This window comes from Geosmithia morbida, assembly GCF_012550715.1.
Source record: "Geosmithia morbida isolate 1262 chromosome Unknown scaffold_15, whole genome shotgun sequence".
Lineage (NCBI taxonomy): Eukaryota > Fungi > Ascomycota > Sordariomycetes > Hypocreales > Bionectriaceae > Geosmithia > Geosmithia morbida.
In genome coordinates this window covers 463,236-475,757 of record NW_023336202.1, presented here as the reverse complement: position 1 = coordinate 475,757, position 12,522 = coordinate 463,236, and the positions used below count along the sequence as shown (strand labels likewise).

At 58.5% G+C, this 12,522-nt stretch overlaps 4 protein-coding genes across 4 annotated transcripts; 3 read left to right on the top strand and 1 right to left on the bottom strand.

Annotated features, from left to right (window-relative positions):
- Positions 1–110: 110 nt before the first annotated feature.
- Positions 111–5,668, top strand: GMORB2_2990 (Protein of unknown function (DUF3684); the record flags this gene model as incomplete). Its single annotated transcript, XM_035464966.1, has 3 exons — positions 111–3,116; positions 3,183–5,383; positions 5,506–5,668. 3 exons carry the CDS (start codon positions 111–113, stop codon positions 5,666–5,668), a joined length of 5,370 nt encoding a protein of 1,789 aa, XP_035319204.1.
- Positions 5,669–6,264: 596 nt separating this feature from the next.
- Positions 6,265–6,733, top strand: GMORB2_2989 (NADH-ubiquinone oxidoreductase 14 kDa subunit; the record flags this gene model as incomplete). The annotated part of the gene is made up of 2 exons (XM_035464965.1): positions 6,265–6,298; positions 6,504–6,733. 2 exons carry the CDS (start codon positions 6,265–6,267, stop codon positions 6,731–6,733), a joined length of 264 nt encoding a protein of 87 aa, XP_035319203.1.
- Positions 6,734–7,191: 458 nt separating this feature from the next.
- On the bottom strand, positions 7,192–8,773 carry GMORB2_2988 (translation initiation factor eIF-2B subunit delta; the record flags this gene model as incomplete). The annotated part of the gene is made up of 2 exons (XM_035464964.1): positions 7,192–8,010; positions 8,108–8,773. 2 exons carry the CDS (start codon positions 8,771–8,773, stop codon positions 7,192–7,194), a joined length of 1,485 nt encoding a protein of 494 aa, XP_035319202.1.
- A 2,137-nt stretch (positions 8,774–10,910) lies between these two features.
- On the top strand, positions 10,911–12,375 carry GMORB2_2987 (glutamate N-acetyltransferase / amino-acid N-acetyltransferase; the record flags this gene model as incomplete). The annotated part of the gene is made up of 2 exons (XM_035464963.1): positions 10,911–11,338; positions 11,460–12,375. 2 exons carry the CDS (start codon positions 10,911–10,913, stop codon positions 12,373–12,375), a joined length of 1,344 nt encoding a protein of 447 aa, XP_035319201.1.
- Between the last annotated feature and the right edge of the window lie 147 nt (positions 12,376–12,522).

Here is a 12,522-nt window from a genome sequence, read left to right as displayed (position 1 = left end):
TTTCCGAACAGAACGCTTGTTTCACTATGTGGCACTGACATATTCCGACATCACCCTCCTCCTCTCGAAATCACTGACCACACCGCCTACCGTCCATCCGTATCGTCATCATGGACTACTCCCGACTACGCGCCGCGGCGCTTCGAGACGGCGAAGATGAAGAGGCCGTCACGGTCGACACCCGAGCCCTGATCGACAAGGTTCTCGCCCGCTACTCCGGGGAGTGGACAACGCTGCGGGAGCTCATCCAGAACGCCGCCGACGCCCAGGCCACGACCGTCTCGGTCAAGTGGGAGACGCTGCCGTCGACCCAGGTGCCCATGCCTAGTACCACGAGCCGATCCGAGCTGCTCAAGCACGTGATATCTCACCACACCGTGTGCCGTCTCGTCGTCCAGAACGACGGCCAGCCCTTTACCAAGACGGACTGGGGCCGCCTCAAGAGGATCGCCGAAGGTAACCCGGACGAGACCAAGATTGGTGCCTTCGGCGTCGGCTTCTACAGCGTCTTTGCCGACTGCGAGGAGCCCTTCGTCAGCTCCGGCGACGAGGCAATGGCCTTCTACTGGAAGGGCAACGCCCTCTTCACCAAGAAGTCGCACATCCCCAAGGACCAGGCCACCCACCACACCACCTTTGTCCTGGACAACCGCAGCGCTACGACGCCCTTGCCCAACCTACTGTCCGTCAGCCAGTTCCTGGCCACCAGCTTGACGTTTGTGGCGCTGCAGAGAATCGAGTTCTGGATCGACGACTACCAAATCTTGTCCCTCAAGAAGAAGACGTCCCCTAGTGCCGAGCTGCACCTCCCTCGGGACCTGGAGGCCAGGACAAAGGAGGGCATCATGAAGGTCATCGCCGCCGGTCGGACCAGCACCCAGATTGATGCATCCTTTGTGAATGCCATAGGCTGGAAGCCCCAGACGGTCAACGTTGCGGCCAAGACTCCCGAGGCGGCTTCGTCAACCGAACCGTCCTCGCTACGGTCCTTCTTCGCTCGCCTCACCACCGCCACCTCCCAGTCGGCGTCCAAGACCAAGGCCCAGAATGAGGAGCGTACGGCACAGACGACCATTGCCGAGGACGTCACGAAGATGAACACTTCCACCATCTTCCTCCAGGCCACCACGGCCGAGATCCGGACCAATGTGACGTCGTCTTTTGCTTCTGAGCTGGAGCGCGCCACCAAGAAGCCACCGCCCAAGAGCACCAAGATATCCATCCTCACCTCCTCGTACGACGGAACGAATCTGTCCGGCCCTACCGGGCCTGGTACGGCAATCTCCAAGGCCACAGATGTATTCGCCTCCGTCCTCCCCAGCAAGAAGCCTGGCGGTCGTGTCTTCATCGGCTTCCCTACCATGCAGACTACGGGGGCTGGCATGCACATATCGGCCCCCTCGACGATTCCGACTGTGGAGAGAGAGGCCATCGACCTCAATGCGCGGTGGGTCAGGACGTGGAACGTCGAGCTGCTTCGCGCCGCTGGCATCGTCGCTCGTCTCGCCTTTGCCAACGAGATGAACGATCTGAACGTGGAGATCAAGCGCAGCCTGGACAAGCACGGAAAGTTCTCGGACGAGAACGTCAAGAAGTTTATGCCCATGGCATCGCATATCCTGAAGACTTTCTACTTTGGTGACTCGACGCCCAGCGGTCAGGTGGGACAGATCATCGAGGAGGCATTCTGGACCTGCTTCAAGAAGGCGTCCATCGAGGTCTACTCGTCACAAGGCGTTCTGCAGACATCCCAGGTCCGGCTGGAGTCGTCCGAGCTCACCGGCTTCATCGACAGCATACCTGTTCTCCCCAAGGAGATGATCCAGGACCCGTTTGTCCGGAAGCTGATCGACTTTGGCCTCATCTCCGACATCACCGTCACCGACATCAAGAGAGAGCTGGAGGCTAAGTCACTCAACAAGGACCAGCTCATCCAGTTCATCAGCTGGGCGGGAAAGAAGAGCCTCACGGGCGAGCTCGACTCCGGAAGCAGGACGTCACTCCTGGAGGTCGCAGTCGGCACCGTCGATGAAGACAAGGGCGAGATCATCACGCTCGGTAGCATCGCTAACTACCTGGTCAGCAACAAGATCCCCGCACACCTGCCCGTGCCGCCTACCACTATCCCCTTTGCCTTCACCATCAACTCGACGGCGGCAGAGCTGCAGTTTCTGGGTTGGGAGCCGCTCGAGATCGTTCCCTGGTTGCGGTTCCTGCTCGAGAGCAACTCGTACAGGCCGGAAGAGGAGAGCATGACCAAGTCACCCAAGTTCGCTATCCAGATCCTCACCGTCTTATCCAAGAACTGGGACACCATCAACGCCAACGCACGACGTGTAGTCGCGGAACTCCTGGAAAAGCAGCCAGTCATGCCGACAAAGACGGGGATGAAGAGGCCGGGAGAGGCCTTCTTCCCCTCCGTGAAGCTCTTTGATGACCTCCCTACCATCGAAGGCTGCGAGAAGGTCAAGGAGAAGTTCTTGGCTGCCATCGGCGTCCGCAAGACTCTCGACCTGGAGACCATCTTCACCCGACTCCTCAGCCCCTCGTCGTCCGAGAAGAGCCAGCAGAAGTGGAGTCACGTCGAGCTCATCAAGTACCTGGCTTCGGTCCAGAACGACATCCCCAAGGCTGATTTCGACAAGCTCCGCAACTCGGCCATCTGCCCGGCAGAGGCCGGCCCCAAGGGCTTGGAGCCTACAAAGGGGACGGAAAAGCTGTACAGGGTGTCCGATCTGTTCGAGCCCAAGGATACCCTGAGAACACTCCAGCTGCCCATCATCCAGTGGCCAGGACCGCCCGGGAGTTTCCGTCCCAGCAGCCCGGAAGCCCGTTTCCTGACCGTCCTCGGTCTGCGGCCGCACCCTTCCGCCCCCGAGCTTGTAGAGATGATGTCGTCCAAGGATGGTGCGCTGCGGACGTCGGCCATGACGTACTTCATCGCCAACCACCACAGCAACCGCTACGGCGCATTCGACCTCTCCACCTGCCGCAAGGCCATTATGCCCTTGCAGGGCAGCACGCAGCTCGTTCAGCCCTCGGCGTGCTTCACGAACGAGAGAGCCTCTGCGCTTGGTTTCCAGATCTTGAGAAAGGACCTACACGACCACGCTACGGTACGTACTGCTACTGCGGAGTACATCATCAGTCCGTTGCTCCGTCATGCTAACTGACGTATGCAGAAATTCGGCGTCCCTCGCGATCCGCCGATGAATGAGTGTGTCAACCGACTACTGGCCAACCCGCCGCAGAGCTACGGGGAGGCCGTATCCCTGTTCGGGTACTTTGCCCCACGGATCGGTGAGCTCGGAGGAGTCAAGGCCAAGCTTGCCAATGCCGCAATCGTTCCCGTGACTCGATCTTCACTCTCTCGGGAGGGCGAGAAGACCGGGACGGCGGTATCGCACATCAGTCCGTCACGGACCTACCTCGGCTCATCCCTGACGTATGGCGACATCTTCGACTTTGTCGACTTTGGTCAGGATGCGAATGCCTTCCTCTTCACCTGCGGAGCCAAGAACGAGCCTACCAAGCTGGAGGTGGCGCACATGGCATGCAAGGAGCCCGCGAGGCTCCTGAGCGTCCTCCAGAGCCCCGAGAAATACCTCGGGCTTCTCAAGTCACTCGCCGAAGAGTCCGCCGCCCTGCATCGCGACAAGGATCTCTGGCGCAAGATGAAGACGTCGGGCTTCCTCCTCGCCTACAAGGAACTCGCAGCACCTTCCAAGGACGAGTCGCTGATTGACCTGGACGAGGACGAGGAGGCCGCGCCCGTGAGGCAGTACCAGCTGGCTCCCGCCGGCAGCATCGTAGTCGTGGACGACATCATCAGCTTCCGGCTGTTCAAAGACCACCTCTTGTGCGCGCCGGAAGACGACACGCTCGAGAAGTTCTACCTCTCCCTGGGCGCCCAGAAGCTGGGCAGCATCGTGCAGGAGGACGTGCGGATCGGGCCGCAGACCGGCAGAGGTAAGAAGGCCGACTCTCTGCGAAAGCATGTCATCGAGCGGTCCAAGATCTTCCTCTACGAGTACGCCAACTACCGCCGGGACTCCGTCAAGCACGATAGCAAATGGCTCGAGAAGAATCTGCAGGTGGAGATGGTGACCTCGGTGGCCCTGCGCCGCACTCTGCAGGGCCAGCGTCAGAGCCACGTCGAGAAGCGTACCGCGGCCAGCGCCCAAGCATCCGGGGCCTGGGTCCTCTACGTTGCCGATGCTGGACAGCCGGACATGTATCAGGTCGGGCAGGCTCTGTGCCAGATGCTCCTGGATCGCCCGAACCAGCAGGCGTACCTGTTCTTCGAGCCGTTCCTGACGCTCGATCTGTACGGTCTCAGGTCCCGCGGCTACAATGTCGACCGCATCCTCCGAGCCAAGGCTGCCGAGGCCAGGATCGCCGAGGACGCGAGGCGCAAGGCGCTCGAAGAGGAGCAGAGCAAGATGAAGGAGCGGGAGAGGCTCTGGGCCCAGCAGGCAGCTGCGGCTGGTACGACTCCCGAATCGCCCGCCGCCACTGCTGCCGCCGCCGGGCGCTCATCAGACGTCGCACGGACGCCAAAGCAGGCTGAGCCCGTGATGCCCGGTTCGTGGGACTCGCCCGAAGACTCCAACACGGACCTGGCGGATCTCGCCAAGCGCGGAAAGAGCCTCTTCACCAACTTCACCCGCCGTCTCGGCCTGGACACTCAGGGTGGCGGCAGCGGCAATAACGGTGGCGGATCGAAGATACTGGAGCAGCTCGAGCAGAGCACGGGCCAGACCACCAGGCAACCGGAATCGTCAACGTCAGGCACCGATGCCGGCGGCGGCAGCAGCGGCACCAGATCGCAGCAGAGCGACGACGGACGCGTGACGAGCCCGGCAGCCATCCAGCAGAACCTGCTCAAGGCCGTCAACGCGACCAGAGCCCACGGGTCGTCGAGCGTCTTCTCCCAGCCAGAGGTCAACCGGGTCAAGGAGCAGGCGACGTACTGCGACCAGACGCCGGCGCAGAACATCACCCTTGCGGCCGAGGCGTCCAACGGCGTCCATGTGTACGTGTCGCGCGACATGAAGGCCGACCCGTCCAACTTCCTCGCGACCAACATCGGAGCCATCAACATGTTCGCCTCGATCCTCGGCGACGTGGGCGAGATATACTCGCTGTCGCGCGACGTGCTGCACATCTACTACGACGAGACGGGCGGATCCATCGCCTTCAACAAGGGCGGCAGCCTTTTCTTCAACCTGCGCTTCTACCTGCAGCTGCATGCCCAGCACGTCGAGGGCTCCCGTCCACGGGAGGGCAGGGCTGAGGCTGCGACGTGGTGGTGGGTCGTGTTTGCTCACGAGCTGGCTCATAACCTCGTCACGACACATAACTCTGATCACAGTTATTACACGTATGTACCCCCCCGCGTACCCTCGTATCACACAACCTATATTCAAAACGACTCGACCGAGGAAGAAGAAGGAGGAACAAAGACGCTGACTATCTTCCGACTACTACTACTACTACTACTAGTGAATCGTTCATTCAAGAATACTTTAGCAAGATGATGGTCAAGGTGTCGCGGTGGCTCCAGGACAGACCTGCTTCCCAGCAGCAGCAGCAGCAGCAGCAGCGTCAATCGACACCATCTGACGGGAGGGGACCGCCGCCTCCATACTCGACGTCGTTTAGTTGAGACATACCGGGGGGATGTTGTATATGCTGCATGTGTGTGCCTTGAACGACAATAGACTACCTGGAATAGAGATGAGTATGTGAGTATGTGGTGCTTTTGTTATTCTTGTTCCTAGTCTTGAGGCGCTTGGCATAAGTCACGGTAATAAGCGCTCATCGTACGATTTACTAGTTGAGATTCTATGATTCCGACTATTTATCCTGTTGACATTTGCGTGTGCATATACAAATGCCCATTGTAGATGACGGAAATGATGGTCGAGAATATTATTATGGAGTAGAGTGGACTCCTCCTCATAGCAGAAAGTCCGGAGTAATCGGGGAAAGTTGGAAAAGTTGGAAACCAGGACGAGACGATTGGTCCGTCATGGCACGGGTGAGTGCGGGTTAAAATCACGTGATGTGGAGAAGAGACCCACATCTCCCCCATCGTCAGGCCAGGTCCCCGAGGCCTCAGTTGATGGATTGAACAACGTACGCGATTATCGAATCCGCTGCCGCCCCATTGTCGCTGTATTCCGGAACCGGGAGTCTGGAAAAGAAGAAGAAGAAAAGACACATCGAAACGACGCACGCATAAGATAAAGAACCGCAATCATGGTCCACCGCATCGCCTTCTGGAGCTTCTTCGGTAAGCCCACTCTCCCCCGACAACACTCCCTTAGCTTAGGAACATCCAACCGGTATCCTAAATGGCGGGGGGAGGGGTTCCAAAAAGGAATTAGAGAGAGAAGAGGGGACATAGAGAGAAAGAGATAGATAGAGAGAGAGAGAGAGAGAGAGAGAGAGAGAGAGAGAGAGAGAGAGAGAGAGACTAATCGCTATTGAACGGATAGGCGTCGCCGCTCGCTTCTGGCAAATGGGCATCGAGATGCGTCCGCTCTTCAACAAGTCTTCCCTGTGGGCGTACCCCGTCTACGCCGCCGGCGGAGCCAGCTTCGGATACTGGCTGCAGGGCGTCGACGACAGGCAGACCGCTCTGCTGACGGAGCGCAAGAACAGTCTCCTCGACAAGAGGGCTAGGGCGGCTGCTAGGGAGGCCGCCGCCGAGGCTGATGCTTCCTAGTGAAGGGGAAGGGGTGCGGGTTCCGGTGAAGATGGGATTCGAATTCTGAGTGTGAGATGGTGAGGGCGGGGCATCTGTATATATCGTGCTTCTTTCCTTCCCTTTCCCTTTCCTTCTGCTGTCTGTCTTCTCTCTACCGTGTGACAAGGGAAGAAGGAGGGAGCGGCCATGTGGAAGACTGCACACAATCGCACAGGTCAATGGGATTCTACGTCTTGCCTTGCTTTTCCTTTTCTTCCTTCTTCTATTTTTTTTTCTCTAGTAACAACGTGCTTCTTCAGACACATTGTCGAGTGACCTGACTATTCGCGCAACGATGTAGGTCGATGAGAGAGATGATTCTGGGCCGGATCAATTTCATATGTTGACCTTCCGCTTTTTGTCTAATAAGCAACAACCTCTCCCCCCTACAGCAAGAACAACAACCCCTTAAAAAGACCCTCCCATTTCAGCCAGGCCTAAATCACCTCGAGTTTCCTAAGCAACGACGCCACAGACGAAGAGGTCTCGTAGCCCAGCTCATTGACGATAGAGTCAACATACTCAGGCCTGGTGGTGTCGAAAAGGAGGCGGAAGTCGTGCTCGGTGCACCTCTCGGGGTCGATCTCGTTGTAGGTGAGCGAGTCGACGGAGACGCGGTCGGTGAAGTTGACGGCCTCGCACAGGGCGGTGAGGTGGACGCCGACGTCCCTGGCGGCAATGGCGACGTCGCAGGTGCCGGCGCGGGCGTACAGGGCGCCGTTGCTGAAGACGGACTCGGCGCCGACGAGGACGCAGGTGGCGTCGGCGAGGTGCGAGCGCAGCACGCCCAGGTCGGCCGCGTACGTGACCCTGTCGTAGCCGATGGCCGAGAGGCGCTTGGCAAAGGCCAGGCCTGTGCGGTCAAAGGGGTCGTCGAGGACGGTGATGGCGTAGTTGCGCCCCATGTACCTGGCCAAGGCGAGGGCGTGCTCGACCAGGCGGTGGTGTCCGTAGGTCACGATGACCTCCTCCTCGCCCAGGTGGTCCGTGACCGAGCCGGAGATGAGTGGACGCGCGAACCGGATGCGGTCCCGGATGAAGACGTCGATGGCCTCGCACAGGAGCTTGCGTGCCTCAAAGTCCGCCAGGTCAATGTCCACCTTGCTGATCTGCAGCTTCAGCCACCGCACCGCGTTACCCATCGAGTAGCACATCGGGCGGCATGCCGCCAGGTACTCGACCTGGGGGTTGAGGACGTGCGACGTGAAGTGTCGCGAGAAGGTGGTGCCCTGAGGTGTGGTGTACGAGCTGATGACCTATTCGTTTTGGGCGTCTCGTCGTCAGTATATAGATGCCGGAAGTGAAGGGGGGGGGAGGGCGACAATACAAGCGCACTCTGGAGAGAGCCCTCACCTTCTTGAAAGCAAGGAGAGTGATCTCGACTCGCGTGGTGCTATCGGACACGTTGAAGGTTGCCATGTGCTGGCCGACCATGAGCACGGCGGGATGGACATCCTTGTCAGCCTGGGTGAGCGATATCCTCTTCGCGACGGGGAGATGGCTGAAGCATTCTGGGATGACCGGTTTCGCAGCCTCGACGGCGGCGGCGGCGGCGGCGGCGGCGGCGGCAGCGGCAGCGGCGGAACCCGCTGCCGGTCGCACGGCCAGCTTCTGTGACGGCCCGCTGCCGTCCTGCTTAGGCTTCCCTCCCTTCGCACCCTTTGCGTCCCCGGCCGCTCCCTGGGAGCCGGAGGGCTGTGTCGACTGCAAGGATGCCTTGGCCTGTGCTCGCCTCGCCGCCTTCTCCTCCTTGGCCTTCTTCTTCAGCTCGGCATTGGTGAGCTTCTTCTCGCCAGTGGGCGCATCGGCAGCAGCAGCAGCTGTCGATTCCGGGACGGCTGCTGGGGCCGCTGCCTGGGCCGGAGCTGGGGCAGGGGCTGCCGTCTCTGTCTTTGACTGCTGCTGCTCGTCCTTGACCTGGTCCGGCTGTTGCCGGGGCTGCTGAGGCTGCCGGTCTACTTCCGGCGCTGTACCCGACACAGCAGCGGCAGCAGAAGCGTCGCCCGACTCGGCTGCCATGGGCCTATACGTATCGGTGGTGGCAGTGGGAGATGGGGGAAGAGACGATGTCGCGGGTTGGACCGAGAGGCTGCTGTGAGGTTGCGAAAATCGGAGAACGTGATTCGACAGAGAAAGGAGCGTGGAGAGATGTCTGGAGGGCGTTCCGACAAAAAAAGACATGCAGTCTCCCCGATACCAGAGGCTGTATGGGTCTGTCTAGATGCAAGGCACAATCGGTGCCGCTCGCCAAGAGTCGTCGTGTTTGCTGATTAGACTGTATCTGACAGGCAAATGAAGGTTGAGTCATAGTCACAGAAAATAGTGGCGGTTTGCATTAGTGGGGGGGAGGGTTCGGATTTTGGTAATAAAACTGTGCCCCGCGCTGCTGGGATGGGTGATCAAGGCTGAATCATGACCAGCTTCCTCCACGGTATTCACGTGGGGTGTTTCGCAGATGAATAATATATCATCATACTACTAGCAGTAGGTAGACATCAGGCATCTATCAGGCATTCTATGCATCTACGACGTACATTACAATACAGAGTAATACTCCGTATAGATATCCACGTCTTACAATGATGCCGGCGCTGTAGGCTGAGGGTCACGCCGCAAGTGTTAGGGGTCGGCAGAGTGAAGAGGGTGGATTTCATCTTCATGTGCCACGAACAACAATCGTAAGAGTCATCGAGGAGCACAAATACCACTTTGATGCAATGTGCGACTCTCTTGGGTTCAGTGGAGGGAATATTGTGCACCATCATCCAATCGCCCCAGACGTCCTGGTAGATGATGCTGGCCGTGGCCGTGCATCATCACATCACATCACACGAAAAAAAAAAGTAAAAATACTTCGCCCAATACGCGTCACTCATCATCACTTCTCTTCTACCACGTCGGGGTATTGACACAGCTCACATTCAACGTCTCATCCAGATCTCAAGACACAGGGCACCCAAGTGTCTGCTGCGTTTGCTGCGCTCTGTGTACTGACCGACAGACACATCGTAGCCTGGTCACCGTCACCACTCCTTCTTCACGTCGGACCAGCAAGGGACCGAATCGTAACGAAAGAAAAAAAGACCATCCAATGGAATTTGATAGAGTTCCAAAAATTCCCTAGCCAGGCGAACCCAACTAGGAGCGGTTTGTGTATAGTTTTCAACTAGCAAAATTCCTCTCTCAGCTTATCGCTTCACGGAGAAGGAAAACGCCCGTGCACTCGGATGGAGGAGAAAGGAAGGAAAAGAAAACTGAAAGAGGGAGCGGGCACGGAAGGAATTTATAGCCTTCACGTTCAGGGGAGCCCGAGCCACTGGCTGTGATTAGGTAAGGATATTCTATCCTTCTCATTGGACAGGGCCAGTTTTTATTGTAATTTTTTCTTCCCCTTTCTGCCTTGCAACCTTGGCGCCTCCAACATTGGGGCCTTGGGGGAAATGAGGCTTCGGTAAAGCCTTACGGGCCTCAGTCATTCATTTTTTTTCCCCCTGTCAATTGTCATTGTCATCCTCATTGTCGCCTGGAAGGAAGCTGGGGTGGACTCCATACGAGCAGCTTTAAAGGAAGATGCGGGCAGCGACGCCAAGCTTGACTCTTTCCTATCGATCATGATGACAATGCATGTAGAGAAGTCCGCATCATCATACTGTACCTCTGTGCTCCTTGAACATATCATGGTCACCGTCGCATCACCCTTGGCAGATGTCCCAAGTCAAGCAAGCCCTCTCTGGCTTAGTCACAATGACATTTCCCACTGCCGTGGGATGAGGAGCATCCTTCCATGTCTACATGTTAGTACTTACTATCAAGGAAACGATCAGAATGAAAATGAACAGGTGCAGAGTGCTAGCACTTGACCATTATATCTCTCATCTCCGATAATTGTATTATGCAACCGGCTGTTACTGCCGTACTATCGACGGAATCAGAGTCCACCAAATCTCCAAGACACAGCAAGTCCGCCGGAGTCGGAGCTACCCTCCCTCATACGACAAAGTACTCACTCGTAGCTCCCCCCCCTCTCCCAAAAAAAAAAAATCCCGACGGTCGCAGCAGCCATCTTCGCTCATTTCTCGACACCAAAACACTCTGACGACAACGACAACCACGACAGGCCAATTGACGAGGAGGAGAGAACGAGAAAGACGCCATCATGAAGCTCACACGGGCCTGCTACTCGGCCTCGTCGCTGAGCTCCATCCCCCCAGCCAAGGTCAAGTACGTTCCGCAGTCGGGGACGTATCCGCAGGGCTTCAGCGCCTCGGGCGTCTTCGTCGGCGTCAAGCCTGGAAACACGAGCAAGCCCGACCTGGCTCTCGTCACGTCGGACCGCCCCTGCTCCGCGGCCGCCGTCTTCACCAAGAACAAGTTCCAGGCCGCCCCCGTCACCTTCAGCCGCAAGGTTCTGCAGACAAAGGCCAACGCCGGCATCCGCAGCGTCATCATCAACTCGGGCTGCGCCAATGCCGTCACCGGCGTCGGAGGCCTCGAGGATGCCGCCAAGATGGCCAGCACCACTGACCAGCGCGTCGGGTCCGAGGACTCGACCCTCGTCATGAGCACCGGTGTCATCGGGCAGAGGTGAGAGAGACTGGGCCGCCGGATGATTTGCAGGGAGAGGAGGGAGGGTGTGTGTGTGTGTGTGTGTGCATGTGTGCTGACTGCCTCGATTCTTCTTCTTCTTCTTCTTCTTCTTCACCAGACTGCCCATACAGAAAATCATCGACCACATCCCCGTGGCCTACCATCAGTCCGGCGACACCCACAAGCACTGGCTCAGCTGCGCCAAGGCCATCTGCACGACCGACACCTTCCCCAAGCTCATGTCGCGGACCTTTACGCTGCCGTCCTCCCCGGGTATCGAGTACCGCCTGGCCGGCATGACCAAGGGTGCCGGCATGATCGCCCCCAACATGGCCACCCTCCTGACCGTCCTTGCCACCGACGCCCCCGTCTCCCCCGCCGTCATGCCCCAGGTCCTCAAGCACGCCGTCGACCGGTCCTTCAACTCCATCACCATCGACGGCGACGCCTCGACCAACGACACGGTGGCGCTGCTGGCCAACGGCGCCGCCGGCGGCACGGAGGTCGCCTCGGAACGGTCGGCCGACTACGCTGCCCTACGCGACATCGTCACCGACTTCTCGGCTGATCTGGCCAAGTACGTCGTCCGCGACGGCGAGGGCGCCACCAAGTTCGTCACGATCCGCGTCGTCGAGAGCGCCACCGAGGAGGCCGCGCGCGAGGTCGCCCGCTCCATCGCCCGCTCCCCGCTGGTCAAGACGGCCCTGTACGGCCGCGACGCCAACTGGGGCCGCATCCTCTGCGCCGCCGGCTACGCCCTCATCACCCCTCCCGGCCAGCCCCAGAACGACGTCCCCGAGATCGTCCCCGAGCGCACAAACGTCTCCTTCATCCCCACCGACGGCTCACCCGAGCTGCGCCTCCTGGTCAACGGCGAGCCCGAGCAGGTTGACGAGGACCGCGCCAGCCAGATCCTCCAGATGGAGGACCTCGAGATCGTCGTCAGGCTGGGCACCGGTGACAAGAGCACCACCCACTGGACCTGCGACTTTAGCCATGACTACGTCACCATCAACGGCGACTACAGGACGTAAGTAGCTGACCGCGCCTCGCTTCGTATCGTAGATATATAAATAAATAAATATATATATATATATATGTATATAAAACATATATGAAAGACCCGATGTGTTGTTATTTCTTTTCTTTTCCTGCTTCTTGCGCCGAACTCTATGAACCTA